The 23591-nt window shown below is 40.6% G+C and overlaps 1 protein-coding gene across 6 annotated transcripts in view; it reads right to left on the minus strand.

The window, feature by feature from the left end:
• Positions 1 to 23591, minus strand: part of GK5 (glycerol kinase 5 (putative)) — a 164966-nt gene that overhangs the window by 37392 nt on the left and 103983 nt on the right. For all 6 annotated transcript variants that reach the window (XM_014542151.1, XM_014542152.1, XM_014542150.1 and 3 more), the window contains 6 exons: positions 21817 to 21892; positions 20469 to 20530; positions 20315 to 20388; positions 19389 to 19449; positions 17964 to 18090; positions 16190 to 16294 (listed from right to left, as the gene is read on the minus strand). In XM_014542151.1, coding sequence (XP_014397637.1) covers positions 16190 to 16294; positions 17964 to 18090; positions 19389 to 19449; positions 20315 to 20388; positions 20469 to 20530; positions 21817 to 21892 — 505 coding nt within the window. The remainder of the gene's footprint in view (positions 1 to 16189; positions 16295 to 17963; positions 18091 to 19388; positions 19450 to 20314; positions 20389 to 20468; positions 20531 to 21816; positions 21893 to 23591) is intronic.

Genomic DNA, 23591 nt, shown 5'->3' on the forward strand with positions numbered 1-23591 from the left:
TTGTGACCCAATATGTGGTCTATTTTTGAAAATGTCCCATGTGCACTTGAGAAGAATGTATATTCGGTGGCTTTGGGGTGAAAGATTCTCAAGATGTCAATTAAGTCCATTTGATCTAGTGAGTCATTTAGGATTGTTGTGTCTTTGCTGATTTTTTGTCTAGAGTATTTATCCAGTGATGCCAGTGGTGTATTAAAGTCCCCCACTATGATTATATTGTTGTTGATCTCTCCCTTGATATCTTCCTGGAGTTTTTTTATGTATTTGGGTGCTCCTGCATTGGGTGCATATATGTTTATCAGGGTTATATCCTCTTGTTGTATTGATCCCTTTAGTATTATGAAGTGGCCTTCCTTGTCTCTTGTTATGGCCTTCACTTTAAGGTCTATTTTGTCAGATATAAGTATTGCTACTCCAGCTTTGTTTTTCCTTGCCTGAAAGATATTTTTCCATCCCTTCACTTTCAGTCCATGTGTGTCCCTTCTTCTGAGGTGGGTCTCTTGTAGACAGCATATATATGGGTCATTTTTTTTTTTATCCATTCAGCCACTCGATGTCTTTTGATTGGCGCATTTAGTCCATTTATGTTTAAAGTTATTTTTGAAAGGTACTTGTTTGTAGCCATTTCTTTTTTTGTGTGGCTGTTTTCTTTCTGGGCTTTTTATTTCTTCTTTTTACACCAGTCCCTTTAGCATTTCTTGCATTGCTGGCTTGGTGGTGATGAACTCCCTTAGCCTTTTTTTGTCTGTGAAGCTTCTTATTTCCCCTTCAATTTTGAATGATAGCCTTGCTGGATAGAGTATTCTTGGATTCAGTCCTTTGCTTTGCATCACTTTGTAAATTTCTGTCCATTCTTTCCTGGCCTGATGTGTTTCTGTTGAGAAATCATTTGATAATCTAATGGGAGATCCCTTGTATGTAACTTTCCGTCTCTCTCTTGCAGCCTGTAAGATTCTCTCTTTGTCCTGAACATTTGCCATGGTAATTATGATGTGTCTTGGTGTGGGTCTTTTCGGGTTCACCTTGTTTGGGACTCTCTGTGCTTGTGTGACTTTTTTCTTCCGCACCTCAAGGAAGTTTTCTGACATTATTTCTTCAAATAGGTTTTCTAACCCTTGTTGCTCTTCCTGTTGTTCTGGCACCCCTATTATTCGTATCTTGCTTCATTTCATGTTGTCCCATAGCTCCCTTAGGCTCTCCTCCTGTCTTTTAATTTTTTTCTCCAATTTCAGTTCAGTTTGGGTGTGTTCTCCTTCCCTGTCTTCTAATTTGCTAATTCAGTCCTCTGCTTCTCCTAGTCTACTGTTGAAACTTTCTATGGTGTTTTTTATTGCAGCTATGTCGCTCTTCATTTCTTCTTGGGACTTACTTAAGTTGTTGATTTTTTCATCTGTTTCTTCTAGCTTCTTGCATAAGTAGTTGATTTTTTCATCTGTTTCTTCTTGCTTCTTCCACATCCGGTGCATTGATCCTTAGTTTGAATTCCTTTTCTGACATATTGCATGCCTCTGTTTCACTTATCTGCTTTTCTGGTGATACCTCATTTTCTTTCCTTTGGGGTTTCTTTGTCTACCCATTTTGGGTCTCACCGACTGATCTAGATGCCAAGTCGTGCAGGGGCTGCTCCTTGGGTGGCAGTGGCTCCTCGGGCTTTGATTACTCCTCGGGTGGTCACGGAAGTGGCTGCTCCTCAGTTGGCAGCGGCTCCTCTGTGGGTGTTGTTTGCAGCAGTGGTGTCACCTCTGGCTGGTGGGGGAGGCTGCTAGCGTGGTTGCTGCTCCTCCACAGGGGAGTGGGCCACTCACACAGCTGCTTCTCCTTAGACTGGGGCAGGCCACATGAGGCTTCTGTTCTTAGGCCTGGGGAAGTCTGTTCACAGGGCTGCTGCTCCTTGGACAGGAGTGGGCTGCTCACGTGTCTGCTGCTCATGTGGTTACTATGCAGCTATTTTTTTAAAAAAAAGGATATTTTTCCCTTTGGGACAGCATGGACCTGGAAAATATGCTAAGTGAAATAAGCCAAACTGAGAAGGACAAATATCACATGATCTCACTTATTTGTGGAATCTAATGAATAAAATGAATTGACCAAGAAAATAAGACCTGAAGCATGGAGGCATGGAACAGACTGACATATCTCGATGTGGGGGTAGAGGGACAAGGGTTAGGGTTAGGTAAAAGATCCCTCTTTTTAATAGCTGCATAGTATTCCATTGAAATAGTTTGAGGGGGATAGGTGCTAACACTTCTGGACTGACATGTTTCTTTGAATGTTTATTATAATTCACCTACTAAAGGTGACTAGGGGAGATAAACCAAAGAACTTCTATACTTATAGGCATAGCCCATGGACACGGGCTATAGGGTGGTGAAGACCTGGGGTGTGACAGCAGGTAGGGGTTGGGCAGAGGGAGAGAAATAGGAGAAATCTGTAATAATGTCAATAATAAAAATATATTTATTAAAAAAAACCAAAATGCTGGCAATGAAAAAAAAATACGAAATGAGCATACATGGACAAAGTCTTCCAATGACTATTTAGTAATTGTAGTAAACCTAATCATTTACTATAAAGTTTTCTTTCCAATCTTGGCAATGCTTTTAGACAAGTTCCCATGAAAGATAGCATTTACTTTGCTACCTCACTCTCTGTAAAGCCTAGGACCTTCACTGACACCAGCACTTTTCTATGATCTAATTAATGCCTAAATAAAGATGTTCTAACCCTTACAAAAAAGAGAGATTTAGTTTATCAATTTTACCTTCTGTTATTTCTCAATTTTATAACTTGTATAGCCTTATATTTTTGTTTGAAAGTTTATTATGGTTTTATTTTTTTCTTATTAGTAAGCATTCATTACTTTCCTGTAAGTACTATTTTTATAGAATTATAGTCATTTTCTTTTTTTTTTTTGGACACTATTAAATTATGTTTTAAACATTTTCCTTGGTCCTGTGCTACTGAAGAAGAGACATTTCAAGTTTCCATGTGGCTAAGTAACATATAAATACTGTTTTTAACCAATCATTTCTAACCACACGATCATATAACAGGCTCAAATGTTCCACTCTTGCTTTTCTAAGTATGGCTGAAAAAAGATGTGTGTGTGTGTGTGTGTGTGTGTGTGTGTGTGTGTGTGTGTGTGTGTTTAGAACGGGCTTTATATGAACTTTAAATGAACAGAAAGTACATTCTGTTGTCTACATATTTTTGTTGACAGTATTACCAATGTCCCCCATTTTCCCTTCTTTGACCCCCTCTAGCCAGCCCCTACCCCACCCCAGACCTCTGATCATGCACACATCCACATCCCTGGAGAGACTGAAGATGTGTTAAAGACTTTGAAATGGGAGTTTTCTCAATTATCTGGGTGGGCCCAATCTAATCACACAAGTCCTTAAAAAACACACACATAAAATCTTTCCTGGCTGTAATAAATAAGAGGAAGATGTGATGACAAAAGAATGGTCAATAAAAGCAACTTTGCTGGCTTTAAAGACTGAGGTAGGGGGCCATGAGCCAAACTAGGCAGCAGCTGCTTCTAGACACCAGAAAAGACAAGTAAATGGCTTCTACTCTAAACTCTCTAGAAAGGAATGCAGCCCTGCCCATACCTTGATTGGTCAGACTTCTCATCTCCACAACTATCTATATATATAAAAGCCTAAGCGACTGTTAACAACCAAACAACCAAAATGACTGGTCGCCCAGTTGCTATGATGCACACTGTCCACCAGGGGGTAGACGCTCAATGCAGGAACCGCCCTTTAGTGGTCAGTGTACTCCCACGGCCCTTCCCCTCAGCTGGCCAACCTCCTGCAGCCTCTCCCCCCACACTGGCCAACCTCCCCCAATCCTTCCCCTGGGGCCCCGATCTGGGGGCTGGCCAACCTCTCAGGGTACCTCCACCCAGCTGGCTGGTCGGCCCCAATAGGCCTTGATCACTGGCCAGGCCAAGGGACACCATCTGTACACGAATTCATGCACCAGGCCTCTAGTAAGACAATAAGGAAACTAATACACTCACCTTCTGATGCACTGCAACCCTCTAAAAACAGGTGTCTTTTTCTCTTTCCTCACAATAGGTACACCTGTGCCTGAGACATGTAAGAGACCTATTGATGTTATTTTAATCTTGTTTCTTCCATTACATCTGCCTCTGTAGGAGCCTCCAGTGGTGCTTAGTTGAACTTGCTCCCCCTCCTCCAAGGTGCATATGCTCTTAAATAGGTGTGTTCTCTTTCAGGTCAAGCTCATGGGGTTGGCAGGCGGTAAGAGGTAAGGGAATGAACACCCTTGGCTCATGCGTTTTTCCAAGTATGAGAAAGATTAGCCTCTCCCCTCAGCCTGGAAAGGAGCTGTTCAGACCAAACAGTAGTGCTGTCCACTGTCAGCAGTCTCTCCCAGGGAGGGGCTGGGCCAGCTCCTTCTGCACATGCTGAGTGGATTTTTCTCTTGGCTCAGGAGGCTCCTATATAGAGAACATTAGAAGGTTCTTACCAGCCGCTGGTACTTTTACCAAAACTCAGATCTGCACAGTCTACTTGAAAACTCAAAACTCCATTCTTGTTTGGACTCCATTCTAGCTTTGACAGTGAGCCTTACTCATCTTACTGTTTGTCATCCCAGCAGGAAGCAAGAGGGATACAGGACCAGGAACAAAGGCCCTATTCACTAGCAGTAACATGTAACCATTCACCACTACCTAGAATTAATTCATATTTCAGAGAATGTTTATCTCATCTCCCCTAATGGAGACTGTATCTCTCTTGGGAAGACACACATAGAGAAAAAAAAATCAGTTTTCTTTGGGTAAATAAGAGTCCTGGGTAATTTTAAATGTGTAGTGGGGATTGCCTGGAGAAGGCATATGTGACATGCATCAATTAAAAGTGGCATTGCTAGGGAAAAGATGCCCCTTGACTCATGTTACTGGAGGACATCAGAGATGGGAACTCCCTCAGTTATAGAGAAGAAATAGGGCATTCCTTCATTGCCTTGCCTACGTCATGCTAGGGCCTTCTTCACTGGTCCTCTTTGCTTGGACTGCTCTTTGAGCAATGGCCTTTCCCACCTTCCCCACTCTTACTCTTCCTTCAGGGCTCAGCTCAAACATCACTTCTTTAAAGAAACTTTCTGATACTCCAACTCTAGGGTTTGTGACTCTGGGAACAGAGCTGAAGGGAAAGCCACCAGGATCAGTGTGCCGAGTCAATCTCCTATACCGCAGACGCCATCTTTCTTGGGTGGAGCACTCCCTTCCCTGAGGCATCAGCCTGGGGCAAGGCAACAACCCCACCCTCTGCACTGCCTCTTGCCCTATCCTACGGAGCTTACATCCTGCTGAGGAGTAACCAGAGGCTCTTTCAGAGACTGAGTCTAACAGGTAGCCAGCAGGCAGGGACAGATCCTAGGGTGCAGTAGGACTTTTGCTGACCTGCACCTGGGCCCGATGCTAATAAAGTCTGGCTCAGTTGTACATCTTGGTCCTTCCAGTGCCCCCAGGCCCAGCAGAGGTAGCCACAAACTGTGTATCACTTGTAGCTCGACACAGGTCGCTGAGCATCAATCACAGGCAGTGTCTCACATTGGTCTACACCAGAGTCCATCCCGGGAGGCCCAGACTCAATACACCCAGTGACAAGCTTCAGACAACAAAAGAGCAGGATCCAATAAGCTTCACAGTCGCATATCCAAAGGGAAACCTCAGCAGGCACCAAACCCTGCTGAGGCAAATTCTGCTTCATGTGGTCAGCATCTGTACAGCAGCTTACTCGACTTGGTGTGGGGTGAGTCTCACAGTCGGTCAGCCCTATGCATGAATGGGCCAATAGCAATCAAAACTCAATTACAACAGGAGCGCCCACATAACCCTCACAAGGAACATTCCTGGAGCACCCAGATCAAGTGACCAAGGAGACTGAACCACTGGGTCCCATAGGACACCTACTACATAAGATCACCCCACAAAGAGAGGGAGTCACAGAAGATCTACCTAATACATAAAAACAAACACAAAAGGCAGCCAAAATGGGGAGACAAAGAAAAGGCCACAAAAGTAAGTTGGGAGAAATCTCCAGAAAAAGAGCTAAATGAAATGGAGGCAAGCAATTGATCAAATATAGAGTTCAAAGTAATGCTTATAAGGATGCTCAATAATATGAAAAAGGACATAGAAGTCATAAAAAAAAACTAGACAGAAATGAAAAATATAATATCTGAAGTGAAGAATACACTGGAAGGAATACAGAAAGATGGATAAAGCAGAGGACTGAATCAGTGATTTGGAGACAAGGTAGAAAAAACACCCAATCAGAGCAGCAAAAAGAAAAAAGACTTTAAAAAATATATGGAGGGTTTAAGGGAACTTTGGAAAAACATGAAGTGTAACAATATCTGCATCATAGGGGTACCAGAAAGAGAAGAGAGAGAGCAAGAGATCAAGCGAGAACCTATCTGAAGAAATAATGACCAAAAACTTCTCTAACCTGGTGAAGAAAAAAGATACACAAGTCCAGGAGTGCAGAGTCCTAAGTAAGTTGAACCCAAAGAGGCCCAAACCTAGACACATCATAATTAAAATGGCAAAGAGTGAACCTTAAAAGCCACAGAGAAAGACAGTTACCTACAAGAGTGCTCCCATAAGACTGTCAGCTTATTTCTCATCAGAAACATTTCAGGCCAGAAGGGATTGGCATAAAATATTCAAAGTGATGACCAAGAATACTTTACCCAGCAAAGCTATCCTTTAACATTGAAGGAGAAATAAAGAGCTTCCCACTCAAGAAAAAACTAAAGGAGATTGTTACCACCAAAACAATATACAAAAAATGTTTAAAAGCCTGCTTTAATGATAATAATAAGAACAACAACAAAAAAGAGGAACACAGTCAAAGAATTATGTGGCAATAAATATGTACCTATCACAAATCACTTTAAATGCAAATGGCTTAAATGCTCCAATCAAAAGACATAGGATAGCCGAATGAGAAAACAAGACCTGTATACATATTGTCTACAAGAGACCCATCTCAGAACAAAAGGTACACACAGACTAAAAGTAAAGGGATGGAAAATGACATTTCATGCAAATTGAAAGAAAAACAAAAGCTGGGGTAGAAATACTTATATCTGACAAAATGGATATTAAAACCAAGCCTATAGTAAGAGACAAAGAAGGGCACTTGATAAAGGGAACAATTGAACAAGAGGATATAACCCTTGTAAACATTTATACGTGCAACACAGAAGCACTTAAATATGTAAAGCAAATCTTGATGGACATAAAGGGAGAGATAGACAGTAATACAGTCATAGTAGGGGATTTTAACACCCCTTTGAAATCAATGGATAGATTGTCCAGACAGAAAACCAATAAAGAAATAGTGGCCTTAAATGACACATTAGTTTAGAAGGATTTAATTGATATTTTCAGAGAATTCCACACCAAAGCTGCAGAATATAGATTATTTTCAAGTGCACATCGAATATTTTCTAGAATAGACCATATGTTAGGACCTGAAACAAGTCTATATAAATTTAAGAAGATTGAAATCATATCAAGAATCTTCTCTAATCAAAAAATCTATGAAACTAGAAATCAATTACAAGAAAAAAATAACACACCAAGACATGGAGGCTAAATAACATTTTACTAAATAATGAATTGGTTAACAATGAGATCAAGAAGAAATAAAAAGATACCTTGAAACAAATGAAAATGAGAACACAAGAACTCAAAATCTATAGGACACAGCAAAAGCAGTCTTAAGAGAAATTCATAGCATTACAGGCCTACCTCAAGAAACAAGAAAAATCTCAAACAATCTAACTTTATACTTAAAGGAATTAGAAAAACAACAACAAACAAAGCCCCAAGTGAGCAAAAAGAAGGAAATAATGAAGATCAGAGTAGAAATAAATGAGAGCCTAAAACAAAAATACAAAAGTTAAATAAAACCAAGAGTTGGTTCTTTGAAAAGATATATAAGATTGACAAATATTTAACCAGATTCAAGAAAAAACAATATTATATACAAATAAATGAAATGAAAGAGAAGAAGTAACAAATTGGACAATCTGGACAAAATGGATAAAATCCTAGAAACATACAATACTACAAAACTGAATAAGGAAGAATCAGAGAATCTGAATAGACAGATTACAACTAGTGAAAGTGAAGCAGTAATAAAAAAAACTCCCAACAAACAAAAGCCCTGGACTGAATGGCTTCACAGGTGAATTTTACCAAACATTCAAGGAAGAACTAATACTATCCTTCTCCAACTACTCCAAAAATTTCAAGAGGGAAGACTCCCAAGCTCATTTTACAAGGCCAGCATTATGTTAATTCTAAAACCAGATAAAGACACTACAAAGAAAGGAAATTATAGGCCAATATTCCTAATAAACATAGATGCTAAAGTCCTAAAAAAAATATTAGCAAACAGGATTCTGCAATACATTAAAAAGATTATATACCATGACCAAGTGGGATTAATTCTGGGTATACAAGGTTTGTACAATATCTGCAGGTCAATAAATGTGATACATCACATGAACAAATGAAGGATAAAAACATAAGATCATATCGATAGATGCAGAAGAAACATTTGATAAAATTCAGCACCCACTTATAAAAACTCTCAGCAAAGTGGTAATCGAGGGAACATACCTTAAAGTAATAAGGGCCATATATGACAAACCCACAATCAACATCACACTCAATGAGCAAAATCTACAAGTATTTCCCTTAAGATCAGGAATAAAACAGGAATGTCCATTTCACCACTCTTATTCAACATAGTACTGGAAGTTCTAGGCACAGCAATCTGACAATTAGAAGAAATAAAAGTCATCCAAATTGGAAAGGAAGAAGTAAAACTGTCATTATTTGCAGATGACATTATATTTATATAGAGAACACTAAAGATTCCACCAAAACACTACCATAACTGATAAATGCATTCAGTAAAGTAGCAGGATACAAAATAAACATTCAGATTTTCTATTTCATTTCTGTACACCAATAATAAACTACCAGAAAAGTAAACTAGGAAAACAATCCCATTTACAATTGTATAAAGAACAACAACAACAAGTTGTGGAATAAATTTAACTAAAAATATATAAAAAACATTCTCAGAAAATTGTAAGACACTAAAGAAAAAAATTAAAAAGATAAAACAAGCAGAAGCATATACCATGTTCATGTACAGGAAGAATTAACATCATTAAAATGTCCATACTTCCCAAAGCAAACTATAGATTCAATGCAATTCCTATTAAAATACCAATGGCATATTTTACAGAATTAGAACAAATATTCCAAAAACTTATATGGAACCACAAAAGACCCAGAATAGAAATAGCAATATTGAGAAAGAAGAACAAAGTTGGAGGAATCCCTCTACCTGATATCAAACTATACTACACTAGAGGCCCGGTGCATGAAAATTCATGCACTGGAGGGGGGTCCCTCAGCCCGACCTGCCCTCAGGGGTGGGAGGTGACCTGGTGATCAGAGGAAGGCGACGCCCCCATCACACCTCTGCTGCTGCCACTGCCAGCAGCACAAGCCTCGGCCGACCCTGGTTACCTGAGCCTCAGGCCTGCCCTAGGCGGCTGGGCAGCTGACATCTGAGGCTTGCCTGTGCCTCGGGCTGGCCATAGGCGGCTGGGCAGCTGACATCTGAGGCCTGCCTGTGCCTCAGGCTGGCCCTGGGCGGCTGGGGGACTGAGGGTGGGTCCAGCTGCACCACGTGCCTGCCACCCCCCACCCCACCCCAGCAGGGCTGAAAGGACTGGGGGACTCTGGTGGGGATGAGGGGACTGGGCACCACCGTCTTTATGATGGCCAATTTGCATATTCCTTCTTTATTAGATTAGAAGGCTATAGTAATCAAAACAGCATGGTACTGACATAATAACAGACATACAGATCAATGGAACAGAATAGAGAGCTGAGAAATTGACCCATGACTTTATAATCAATTAATATTTTACAAAGAAGGCAAAAACATACAATGGGCTAAAGACAGTCACTTCAATAAATGGTTTTTGGGAAACTTGGAGAGGCAAAAAAATGAAATGAGACCACCAACTTACACCATACACAAGAATAATTCAAAAATAGATAAAAGACTTAAATGTAAGTTGCGAAACCACAAAAATCCTAAAAAAATACATAGGCAGTAAAATCCTGGACATTTCCTATAGCAATATTTTTTTCTGATATATCTACTCAGGCAAGAGAAACAAAAGAAGAAAATAAACAACTGGGATTACATTAAACTAAGTTTTTGCACAGCAAAGGAAACCATCAAGAAAATGAAATAACAACCCACTGGATAGGAGAATGTATTCACCAATACATCTGTTAAGGGGTTGATATCCAAAATTTATAAAGAACTTACAAAACTCAACACCAAAAAATACAAACAATCCAATTAAAAAAAATGGGCACAGGACCTGAATAGACACTTCTTCAGAGGACATAGAGATGGTCAATAGACATATGAAAAAATGCTCAATGTAATTAATTATCAGAGAAATGAAGTTTAACACCAAAATGAGATATCACCTCACACCTGTCAGAATGGTTATCAACAAATCAACAAACAACAAGTATGGGCAAGGACGTGGAGAAAAGAGAGCCCTTGTGCATTGTTGGTGAGCATGCAGACTAGTTTAGCCACTGTAGAAAGCAGTATGGAGTTAGAATCACCTCAAAAAATTAACATTGGAACTGCCTTTTGACCCAACATTCCACTTCTGGGAATTTACTTGAAGAAAACCAAAACACTAATTCAAAAGAATATATGCACCCATGTGTTCATTGCAGCGTTATTTACAACAGCCAAGAATTGGAAGCAGTGCAAGTGTCCATCAGTAGATGAGTGAATAAAAAAGTTGTGACAGCCCAGCCAGTGTTGCTCAGTGGTTGAATATCAACCTATGAACCAGGAGGTCACAGTTCGATTCCTGGTCAGGGCACAGACCCAGGTTTGGGCTCAATCCCTGGTAGGAGGCGTACAGGAGGCAACTGATCAATGATTCTCTCTCATCATCTCTCTGCCTCTCTCTTCCTCTCTGAAATCAATATATATATATATTAAAGTTATGGTACATTATACAATGGAATATTACTTGGCTGTAAAAAAGAAGGAAATCCTACCTTTGCAGCAGCATCAATGAACCTGGAGAGCATTATGTTAAGTGAAAGAAGCCAGTGAGAGAAAGACAAGTACCTTATGTATTCACTCATATGTGGACTCTAACGAACAAAATGAACTAACAAGCAAAATAGAGAGACTCAGAGACAGAGAGCAGGCTGACAGCTGTTGGGGTGGGGTGAGGCTGGGTGGCAGGGGTGGAGGGATTGAACAAAAAAAATAAACACCTCATGGACATGGAGAACAGTGTGGTGACTGCTAGGGGGAAGAGGAGGTGGAGGAGAGTACAGGGGATACATGGTGATAGATGGATACTTGACTTGGGGTGGTGAATGCACAATACAGTGTACAGATGATATGTTGTAGAATTGTGCACTTAAAACCTGTATAATTTTGTCAAGCAGTGTCACCCCAATTAAGTAAATAAGAGAAAAAAGAAAAAAGAAAGAAATATTCTGATTCTCCAGTCAGAATAAGTCTTTTCTTTAGAAAGACATCACTGACTCCATAACTACTTGTCCTTCCTGGTACTTAACACTAATGGTTTTTGTTTTGGTTTGTTTTTTTTTTCCAATTGTTCATTTAATATGTGTGCTTCTTGCTAGACTATATCCTCCATGAAGACAGCAGTACCTGTCTTCTTCACTGGTATCCTAGCATGTATGGTTTCAGACATAAAAATATTTATAAGATTATGACAGCAAAATAGAACAAAGAGTGATGAGGAACAGAAATGGACCAAATTAAAAAGAGAAAAGATGAACATGTAGGGACCCAAATATGGCAGTTAACATAGGACACTAAAGGGAAAAAAAAAAAGATGAGAGAGAACTGGCCTGTGTAAAAACGATTAAGAAAATAATATTTTTCTAGTTTAAAACAGCATCTATGCCTGAGCCTGAGTTGTACCACCCAGCAAAGACATGAAAGGAAGCCACACTCAAAGTGGAACAAGCTCAGCTTATCACACAAGGATATGAAGGTTCAGACTGCATGTCTTCAAGGAAATGACAGGGTTATTTAAGCTCTTATTAGTATATCCTGTGTTTCTCCTGAATGTAATCCTATCTAATAAAGAGGGAATATGCTAATTGACCCTCACACCATTGCAAAGATGGCGGCACCCACAGCCAATAAGGAGGTAATATGCTAATTGACTGCCCCACCCTCAAAGATGGCGGTGCCCACAGCCACAAGATGGCGGCGCCCAATCCCCTCAGCCCGCCTGCCTCCAGAGGCCCTCAGACCCCCAGCCGCCCAGCTGCCCAGGGCTGGCCTGTGGCAGAGGCAAGCCTCAAATGGAGGCTGCCCAGCTGCCCAGGGCCACCTGAGGCTCAGGTAACCAGGGCTGGCCGAGGTTTGCGCTGCCGGCAGTGGCAGCAGCAGAGGTGTGATGGGGGCGTCACTTTCCCTTGATCGCCAGGTCGCCTCCAAACCCTGAGGGCATCGCCTTCCCCTGATCGCCGGGTCGCCTCCCCCCCCGGACTGTGAGAGGGGGCAGGCTGGGCTGAGGGACCCGCCCCCTCCAGTGCATGAATTTTCATGCACTGGGCCTCTAGTATAGTTATGTTTGTCGATATACCCATTAAAGTGAATGCTCAGACTAGAAAGACATATAGTCAAGTAAATGTTGGCTTTTTGTATTTCAGACAGATACATACCAATAATATTTAGCTATGCCAATCATTGAAATTTTAAAGTAAATAATTCAACTCTGAATTCTCTCTCCCTCCAGTTAGACCAACAGTTCTGTTTTCCTGCAGAGATGGGATTAGCCTTCAGAAGGGCATCATGCCTCTACCAGAAGTCACATCACTTTGATAAGTCAAGGCATTTTAGCTCCATCTCCCAGAAAAGAGTGCTAATCATTTGAGAACTACAATGGATGACCCTCAACCTCAATAAGCAGTGAAATGATTCCCACTGACTCATGCACATGATGTCATATGCAACTTGATGATGATTTTTTCTTAATGACGAATGTGAAATTATTCTACTTTTTCTTTGCATCTTCTGGAAAGCAATAAAATTAAAAGGTATAACTAAAAAAGAAGACATATATAACCTATAGTTTCTATAATCTGAAGTTATCTAAAGATACATGTCCAAAAAATTATAAGAAGTACATTTAAGGAGAAGAGTTAAGTAATAAAAAGCTCTGAAATAAATATTTTTTGTTAATAAGTAATCTTATATTTACGATGTAGGTGAAGGCTTATAGACAAATAGAAAAAAGGAAGAAATGAATAAATGGATTGGCATTTCCCTCCTAGAGTGTATGTTTTCTGCCAACAGAATTATCTTTGTCTTTAAACATATCAGCTTAGTTGAAAAGAGCAGAGAGTCAGAGCCTGCTCTATAATTTAATTATCAGAGATAATCACCGCTAATACTTTGGTATATAACATTTCACACCTTATGCATGAAATATGGTTATGTAATATGCAGGCTGTTCAGTATTCATGATAGCCACAAGGAGGAAACAACCCAAATGTCCATCAACTGATAAACTGCGACACATCCACACAATGGAATATTATTCGGCAATAAAAAGAAATGAAGAATTGACACATGCTACAACATAGGTGACCCTTGAAAAGACTGTGCTGAAAGAAACCAGTTACAAAGACCTTATGTTATATGATTCTAACCCCATGAAATGTCCAAAACAGGCAAATCTATAGAGATACAAAGTAGCTTAATGGTAGCTTAGGAATGGGAGGTGGGACAGGGTATCACTACTAATGGGTATAGGGGGAACAAAAATGTTCTGAAATGAGATTGTGATAAAGCTGTGAAAATACTAAAAAAATTGATTGTATACTTTAAATAAGTGAGTTATATGGTATGTGAATTATATCTCAATAAAGCTAGTTTTTAAATAAGCAAAAATATTTACACAGGCAACTGCTTCATCCCCTCTTTGCAGTATAATAGATATAGACACCTTATTCCATTTCAATAAGATATGCAACTATACTGTTATGTGTGAGTGTACAATGTTCTACTATATTGATATACTGATATTTACTTATCTAGTGCTTTATTATTAGACTAGAGGCCCAGTGCATGAAATTCGTGCATGGGAGGGGATCCCTCAGCCTGGCCTGCACCCTCTCCAATCCAGAACCCCTCAGGGGATGTCTGAATCACTGCAGGATCGGGCCTAAACTGGCAGTCGGACATCCCTCTCGCAATCTGGGACCACTGGCTCCTAATCACTTGCCTGCCTGCCTGCCTGATCACCCCCTAACTGCTCCCCTGCCAGCCTGGATGCCCCCTAACTGCCCCCCAGCCAGCCTGGTCACCCCCTAACTGACCCCCTGCCAGCCTGGATGCCCCCAAACTGCCCCCCTGCTGGCCTGGATACCCCCTAACTGCCCCCCGGCTGGCCTGGTCGCCCCCTAATTGCCCCCCTGCTGGCCTGGTCACCCCCTAACTTTCCGGAAGGAAGTTGGACATCCAGAAGATGTCCGGTTGAACTGGTCTAATTAGCATATTACCCTTTTATTAGTATAGATAGGAACTTATTTCCAATTGCTGCATTAAACACCCATGTATGCATACATCTTTGCACACCTGTCTATTTCTATAGAAAACAAAAAATAAAACAAAAAATATAACTGCCCTCCCCTGCAGGCCTGGTCGCTCCCAACTTCCCTCCCCTGCAGGCCTGGTCTGCCCCAACTGCCCTCCCCTGCTGGCCTGGTTGCCCCTAACTGCTCTCCCCTGCAGGTCTGGGTCCCCCCAAACTGTCCTCTCCTACAGGCCTGGTAAAGGGTCTGCATTCAATCATACTGCCTGATGGTCCTCCAGAAAGGCCATAGTAATTTTTTAAAAATATACTTTTACTAGTGGCCTGGTGCATGAAATTCGTGCATGGGGGGGTGGTATGTGCGTCCCTCAGCCCAGCCTGCACCCTCTCTAATCTGGGACATCCCTCTCACAATCCAAGACTGCTGGCTCCCAACCACTTGCCTGTCTGTCTGCCTGATTGCCCCTAACTGCTTCTGCCTGCCAGCCTGATCACCCCCTAAACACTCCCCTGCCAGCCGGATCGACGCCTAACTGCTCCCCTGCTGGCCTGATTGCCCCCAACTGCCCTCCCCTGCTGGCCCAGTCACCCCTAACTGATCGCCCCCAACTGCCACCCCTTGCAGGCCTGGTCCCTCCCAACTGCCCTCCCCTACTGGCCTGATCACCCACATCTGCCCTCCCCTGCCAGCCATCTTGTGTCCACATGGGGGAGGCCATCTTGTGTGTTGGAGTGATGGTCAATTTGCATATTGCCTCTTTATTTTATAGGATTGATTTCAGAGAGGAAGGGAGAGGGAGAGAGGGATAGAAACATCAATGATGAAAGAATCACTGATGGGCTGCCTCCTGCATGCCTCCTACTGGGGATCAAGCCCGAAAACCAGGCATGTGCCCTGATGGGGAATTGAACCATGACCTCCTGGTTCATAGGTTGACACTCAACCACTGAGCCACACTAGCTTGGCAAGGCCATACTAATAATTAACATTCATCCCAATGGAAAAAATAATATTATTGTCTCTACATTCCCACCAATGCTGAGCATATCAAACTAATTAATCTCTGATAATGAGAGGTGACATAATTTTTTAAATGTGTATTTCTTTCATTATTGAATTTGAACACTTTTAGTCATTTGATTTGTCAATTTTTTATCATCTTTTTAATTTTTCTGACATATGCTACAAATTGTTCTCACCAATATGTCTTTTAGTTTTGCTTTATGGCAACTCTCTCCGTACACATTCTAACATTTTATATGCATAAATTTATTGTTATCTTTATGGCATCTGGCCTTAACACCTAGGCTTTTACCATCCTAATACCATAAAAATAACATCCTATATTTTCTTCTAGCACATGTCATATTACTTTATGTTTCATTTGAACAAGCCATCATTTCCTACTGATCTGCGATCCTGTGGCATTCTTAACTTCTTTAAGTCTGGCCTGTGAAATCTGTGTAAAGGATAACTTACCTAATTGCTGAGCCCATTTTATGGCAGTACCAGTGTCTCCTGCATTGCCTTCAGCTATGCATACAACCTCTTGTCCAATCTTCCACCCAATCAACGGATAAAAGCCTTAAAAACAAACAATGTAATTCATATCGTAAATGGATAATTCATTGCAGACATCTACAATAGAAAATTTTGATTAACTAATAAACTAGCAAAGTGGTTCTGAAGTCAGAATGGCTGGGGTCAAATCCCAGTCTTTCCTCCTTTACTAGCTGTGGTCTTAAAAGGTTCTAACTGCCCTGGCCGGTTTGGGTCAGTGGATAGAGTATCAGCCTGCAGACTGATGAGTAGGCAGGTTCGATTCCAGTCAAGGGCACATGCCTGGGTTGCAGACTCAATCCCCTGTGGGGGTGTGCAGGAGGCAGCCGATCGGCGATTCTCTCTCATCATTGATGTTTCTCTCTCTCTCCCTCTCCCTTACTATCTGAAAAGAATAAAAATATATTTTAAAAAAAGTTTCTAACCTCTTAGCATCAGTTTCCTCAACTAAAATGGTCTACCTCAGAGAGCTCTTGTGAGCATAAACTGAGTTAATACATAAAGAGAACTTAGCACAATGCCTGGCACATTATAAATATTAGCTTTTATTAGCTTTGTACATCAATGTCTCTGGAAACACAGAAATAATATTTGAATTGAGAAATAAAAGGTTATTATGAAACTAGAGGCCCAGTGCTTGAATTCATGCACCAGTGGGGTCCCTTGGCCTGGCCTGTGGGATCGGGCCAAAACCAGCTCTCCGACATCCCCCAAGGGGTCCCAGATTGTGAAAGGGTGCAGGCCAGGCCGAGGGACCCCACCAGTGCATGACTGGGGCCAGGGAGGGACCGTGGGAGGGCTCCAGGGCATATCCGGCCCATCTCGCTCAGCCCTGCTTGGCCAGACCCCAGCAGCAAGCTAACCTACCAGTTGGAGCGTCTGCCCCCTGGTGGTCAGTGCACATCATAGTGAGCAGTTGAACGGCCTTAGCATATCATTAGCATATTATGCTTTGATTGGTTGAACGGACGATTGAACACTTAGCATATTAGGCTTTTATTATATAGGATTAGTTAGCTGAGAACCGTCTTGTCTATTGCATTTATCTGTGGTTTCTAAACAAAGCTCCTAAGGTAAAACAACCTCATGCAATGATAAACATTTTGTAGCTTCTATTTTCCCAGTTAGGGGAAAAGGAACAGATTTAGTGGGGATGGAAGGTAGGAAAAAGATTTTCAAATCCACCTTTTAGTAACCATGTTAGGGCACTAGAGGTCAGACTAAGAGCCCCCAGCCATTCTGGGTATAGTTACACAACTGAAATTTCTTAATTTATACATCCCAAGATTTTTCCCATTAGGGAGAAAAAAAATCTCAGTAATTGCCATTCATATGCAAGGATCACTAGTTGAGAACAACCATCTCAAAAAAATTCACAAAATTAAAATTATTTCTCACACATAAACAATACTTTAGAGGTTTAGAAAGATGTATTAAACACATATTATAAGTAAACTTTTAGAAAGCTAACCAAAATACCCTAATCCGTCTTAATTTTTCTATAACATCTCTCTCATTTTTCATGCTTTTAATTTAAAGATAAAGGAAAATGGGGACTGACTGTCTCTAAGAATAATAATTTAAAGTATGTTAGATAATATCCTTAATATAAAATGAGTAAATACTATCATAAAAGTTAAATTTTCAAAAAGTGGCATTTTATTAATCAATAGGATAAATTCTAACTATTTACCTCCAACATTCTGTTGAGGGTTACTTCCAGTATTGATGTCCAGAAATGTCCCAGTCCCCATGGTCAGTTTCACGTCTCCCATCTGGAAGCAGCACTCTCCAAACATGGCTGCCTGCTGGTCGGCCACCTGCCAAAAATTCAAACAGAGACCTTGGAACCCTAGCTGTGGCTCATTTCACTGCATCCCACTGGCTCACTGAATGTATTCTCATGGTTCAGCATCTTCTCTTTTTTCCTTTTCCTTGAAAAAAAAAGTTTGGAGAGAACAGGGAGCAATAACTATAGGTTAAGAATCTCTAGGATTAACTCTGGGCAGAGAACTAGTAGGCCTTAGCAATTTTTACTCAGCAACCTACTTCATGGGTTTTAAGTACCATAGGAATAACCTTAGAAATAAAAGTCAGAATAAAAATTGTGCAAGAAAACCCCCCAGGATATTTTGTTTATATCTTATAAGCAGTTTCACTCAAAATAATTGACCTCACACATTTCTTTTAGCAAAAGTGACAGGTGTATGTTTAACTAGAAATAGATGTAACTCAATACCATACTTCTTCCAATGACACATTTTTGATAAAAGAAAAAGTATAACATTCTGTTAATATAGTTAAATGTAGCTACATATACAGCAAAATTAATCTGACGAACACTTTCTTACTAATCCTATAGTTTTCCCAGCCATACCTAAATCTAAACCTGAGCCTACCCCTAGATTGAATAATACTGATCCGCTGTAAATGAAAGGAATTTATAACTTGGGCATTATATTCCCCTTCCCTCGTTTCCTCTACCTACTGTGGTGACTGTCCATCTACGGACATGGTCTATACTTCTTGCTTAAGCCATTACAGGAAATCAAAGGCAAGATATAGACAGCCTCTCAATCAGGTAGTAAATCTTTGGGATTCTCCAAGTTATGAATCACTCATCCAGAGAGAAAGTAGAATCAAGAAAGAACCTTCAAACACCAGTAACAGCTAATTTTTCATTCTCCCATGAGTTTCTCTACTGGCAGATGCTGGCTAAAGACTTATAAAATGTAAATACAACTTCTTTAAGTGCCATATCATTGTTTATGGTTACACTGTCTTGAATATAAACTAAGCATTGGCCCTATTATTGTTGTTATATCTCAGAATATCAAATATAAACCAATATTACTCAGAATATAATATTTTTTAAAAATGTAACAGTTTCCTAAAAAATAATATATAGAGAAGTCAGAAAAGGCTGTGAAGTGTTTAGCAGTCCTCTTTCCAGAATAGAGAAAATACTTTTGATTATATACAAGGTATAAAGAAAATAAAAAAGATGCTTTAATTTTAATCGCAAGGATCTTTTTTATCTCATATCTAATCCCAACTATTCATATATATTCATTTACTTTATACTATACAAGGAGAAAACCTCAAATTTTCAACTTACCAAGGCCATTATTGGTATAGGCACACCAAATATCTCTTCATCCACTGATCCAAAATTGAAGCTTCAAATAAAATTGATTTAAAAGTAAGTTATAACTCTAGAAATGTTAATTTTAAAATTTAGGAAATGGTTTTTTAGCATAGGCCAAAAAGTTATCTATATATATAAAAGCCTAAGTGACCATTCTGGTGGAATGACTGGAATGACCAGTTGCTATGACGCTCACTGAGCAGGCAGGCAGGTGAGTGGTTAGGGGCAAGCAGGCAGGCAGGCAAGCAGTTAGGGGCGAGTAGTCCCAGATTGCGAGAAGGATGTCCAACTGCCGGTTTAGGCCCGATCCCCAGGACTGGGCCTAAACCGGCAGTCGGACATCCTCTGAGGGGTCCCGGATTGCAAGAGGGTACAGGCCGGGCTGAGGGACTCCCCCACCCACGTGCACCAGGCCTCTAGTCCTATATAATAAAAGCCTAATATGCTAAGTGTCCTACTTGGAACAGTTGCTATGATGCACACTGATCACCAGGAGGCAGATGCTCCGACCAGTAGGTTAGCTTGCTGCTGGGGTCCAGCCGATCGGGACTGGGTGAGACAGGCCGAACATGCCCTGGAGCCCTCCTATGTTCCCTCCCTGGCCCTGATCGTGCACCGGTGGGGTCCCTCGGCCTGGCCTGCGCCCTCTCTCAATCCAGGACCCCTCGGGGGATGTAGGAAAGCCAGTTTCGGGCTGACCCCTGCAGACTAGGCCAAGGGATCCCACCAGTGCACAAATCCGTGCACCAGGCCTCTAGTATAACATATGTTCATAAAGTACCCCAAACATGTAAACCAAATACTTTTTAGTTTTAAATCAAATGCTTTTTCCTCACTAAGGCAAAATGAATTCAAGGACTATTTTGCTGGTTTCTAAGTCAAATGTTCATTATTACCTTGTATCCCTCACGGGAGGCAGGAGAGAGAGTGGTATTGAAAGCAGAGAAGTAATAAAGCTGCTCCAACACATCTGAACATAAAAATATATCATCAGAATCCAAATTAAATTACACAAAAAGTGATGATTCAAGGAGGGAGAAAACCCTTTACCTCATATGGGTCAAAAAGTCCAGTGGTACTGGCATTTGAAAAATCCGTGGCAAATTCAGAACCTAAATTTACATTGAAAATAATCTTTTATTATCAGGTAGTGTAAACACTTATCTCTAGTTTATAATCTAGACCAGTGGTCGGCAAACCGCGGCTTGCGAGCCACATGCGGCTCTTTGGCCCCTTGAGTGTGGCTCTTCCACAAAATACCACGTGCGGACGCGCATGTACAGTGCGATTGAAACTTCATGGCCCATGCGCAGAAGTCGGTATTTTGTGGAAGAGCCACACTCAAGGGGCCAAAGAGCCGCATGTGGCTCGCAAGCCGCGGTTTGCCGACCACTGACCTAAGGCCTCCACAATCGGGCCCTGTCCCTCCGTCTCGCTGCCAGGAGGTTGCACCGTGACCCCATCAAGACCCCTCCTAAATTCCACATGACAGCCACCTTGATGCCGTGCAGGCTGTCCCCTGGAGCGGGCCGTGCTCCCACCCACTCCTGTCTCCCGGAGACTCACCCCCCAGGCCCTCCCACCAGGCCGCCTCCCACTCCACCCAGGGAGAGTTGGAAGGGGTCAACCTCAGCGAACGTACCTCAAAACAATGTACCTCCCCCGAGCTGCGTCTCCCGTCACCCGACCGACTGACACCCCCCACTTCTTGTAAAGCCACTTCTTCAAAATAGACTCACCCAAGCCGAAAACCGACTTCTGCGCATGGGCACGAAGTTTCAATCTCACTGTACGTGTGCGCCCGCACGTGGTATTTTGTGGAAGAGCCACACTCAAGGGGCCAAAGAGCCGCATGTGGCTCGCGAGCCGCATGTGGCTCGCGAGCCGCGGTTTGCCAACCACTGATCTAGACCATTTATTTGGCCTGAAAGTTCATTCCAAAATATGTATTTCCAGTGAAAAGTCTCCAAAGCAATTTCCCACTTAATCTTTATGAACTTTCATAATTTACAAAAGTACTTTCATAGACACTGTCATGTTATAACCCCCAGTTTAAAGATGAGGAAGGGGGTGCAGAGATGCAATGTGATCGCCTATAGTTATACCCAGTTGCAAAATGGGAGATTTGGTACTAAACTCAAATTTTAGCAGTCTTAAAATTAAGACTGTTCCTCAGTCATATATTTGAGGATTAACCACAATTTTAAAAGACCATCCTCTTCCAACAAATCTGAAATTAATCTAGCTTTACTATAACATGTAGTTAGTAGGGAACCAAAAGGCAACATGCCTGGGCTATAGGAAGGGAAAAAATAGTTAACTTCTACTATTTTTAGATAAGTCATTTCTATTAGTCAAATTTCAGTTACTTGAGATAGATTTACCAGATCATCTTTACCTTTTGTGAGCTTATGTAACAACCAGGTATCAATAGTCCCAAAGCAGCAATTTTCTTCTTCAATTGCCTTTTGCACCTTAAAATCACAATAGCACAAAATCAATTTTAAAAAGCCAAATTATTAAGTGCACGATTAAGTGCCAAACCATAAGTATAATGAAATCCCATTTATGATAAAAATTAATATACAGAGAGAAACAATTTCTAACGGTTCTAAGCAATTACTATAGGGTATGAAACCCTTTGTTTTTAAACCAAGCATGTGTTACTTTAGTGATGAAAGTATATACATTTTTTAAGTTGGACATATAAATATCTCTAACTATAAATAGCCTTAAACAGGAGATGCACACAATGGCCCACAGGTCAAATCCAGCCCCTTGCCTTTTCTGTACAGCAAGTTAAGAATGGTTTTTAAATTGATTGGTTAAAAAGGAAAAGAAGACTATTTTGTGACACATGAAAAGTAGTGTATGAAATTCCAATTCCAATGTGCATATTAAAGCTTTAGTGGAACATACCATGCTTACTTGTTTATGAATTATATTGTTGCTCTGGCACTAAAATGGCAGAGTACTTGTGACAGAAATTTGTGCCTTTAAAAACCTCAAATTTTACTATCTGGCATTTTACAAAAAATATTTGCCAATTCTTATCATAAAGCATGCCAAAGGAAACAAAAGTATCGATGAGCTAGCAGAGAAACTGAAATGCTTGTTAGGATATTATTAACATACTGGAAAATAATTCACCTCTCCAACTCTTACTTGTCCCTCAAGACTAACATTTCCTAGCTTTGTTCACCCAGCACTCTAGAGATAGCTTCTATACAGCCATTATTTCACAGCCTCATTACTTCCCTACTCGACCCCAAGCTCCTTAAGGACATTCATATTTAAAACCTCAACAACTAGGAGGGTTTCTGGAATATAGCAGATGTTTAAAGAAATGCTTGCTAAATAAATGAGATAAAAAGAATGTCAAATGAAGACATTTAAGATGAATTATATTTTAACAGAAGAATCAATAAAATGAAAATGCATATGAAGTCCAGAAAAAGAGATCATTTGTAGGTTATTTGTAACAAGTATTTTGAAGATTCCATCCATCCAAGTGTTATATCACTTAAATATGGAGTGCTTAAAATGATATTATTACATTCAAACTCTTGTTAAATTCAGAAGTTGTAATTCTAAAATTGGTTCCATATTAGACAAAGTTTAATCTGTATTTCAGTGAGTAGTATAATACCTGGCTGATAGTAAGCTCATTTGTCCATTTAAAAAATATTTGAGTCAGGCCCTCTGATAAGTCATATGCCCTTATAAGGCTAGGAGGACACAGTAGGTATCAGGGCTTTCTAAAGTAGAAGGACACAGGTCAATCCTCCTTTCATTGGGTTAAGATTCCAAATGGCACTACCCTAGGAGTAGGGCAAACTAGAAGAACAGGCTCTCACAGGAACTGTAACTCAGTTTTGAATCATCTCAATCATTAAACTAGTTTGAGATAATCCTGGAGCCTAAAAGAATGGCAAAAACAAACATAAATCATATCCAGAGCAAGATAGCATTACGTTATACACTCATAATTTCTACACACAATTTTGCAAATACAATGTAAAGCTCACGTATATATATATACATACCTACAAATAAGTAACTAGGCTCATCAATCTCATCAACTTGTATACATTGAATATGTATGCATATGTATGCTTTTTGTAAGTCAATCATACCTAAATAAATTGGTTTAAAATTTTTAAAAACCAATTA

The sequence above is a fragment of the Myotis brandtii genome, unplaced genomic scaffold (genome assembly GCF_000412655.1).
Source record: "Myotis brandtii unplaced genomic scaffold, ASM41265v1 scaffold291, whole genome shotgun sequence".
Taxonomy (NCBI): domain Eukaryota; kingdom Metazoa; phylum Chordata; class Mammalia; order Chiroptera; family Vespertilionidae; genus Myotis; species Myotis brandtii.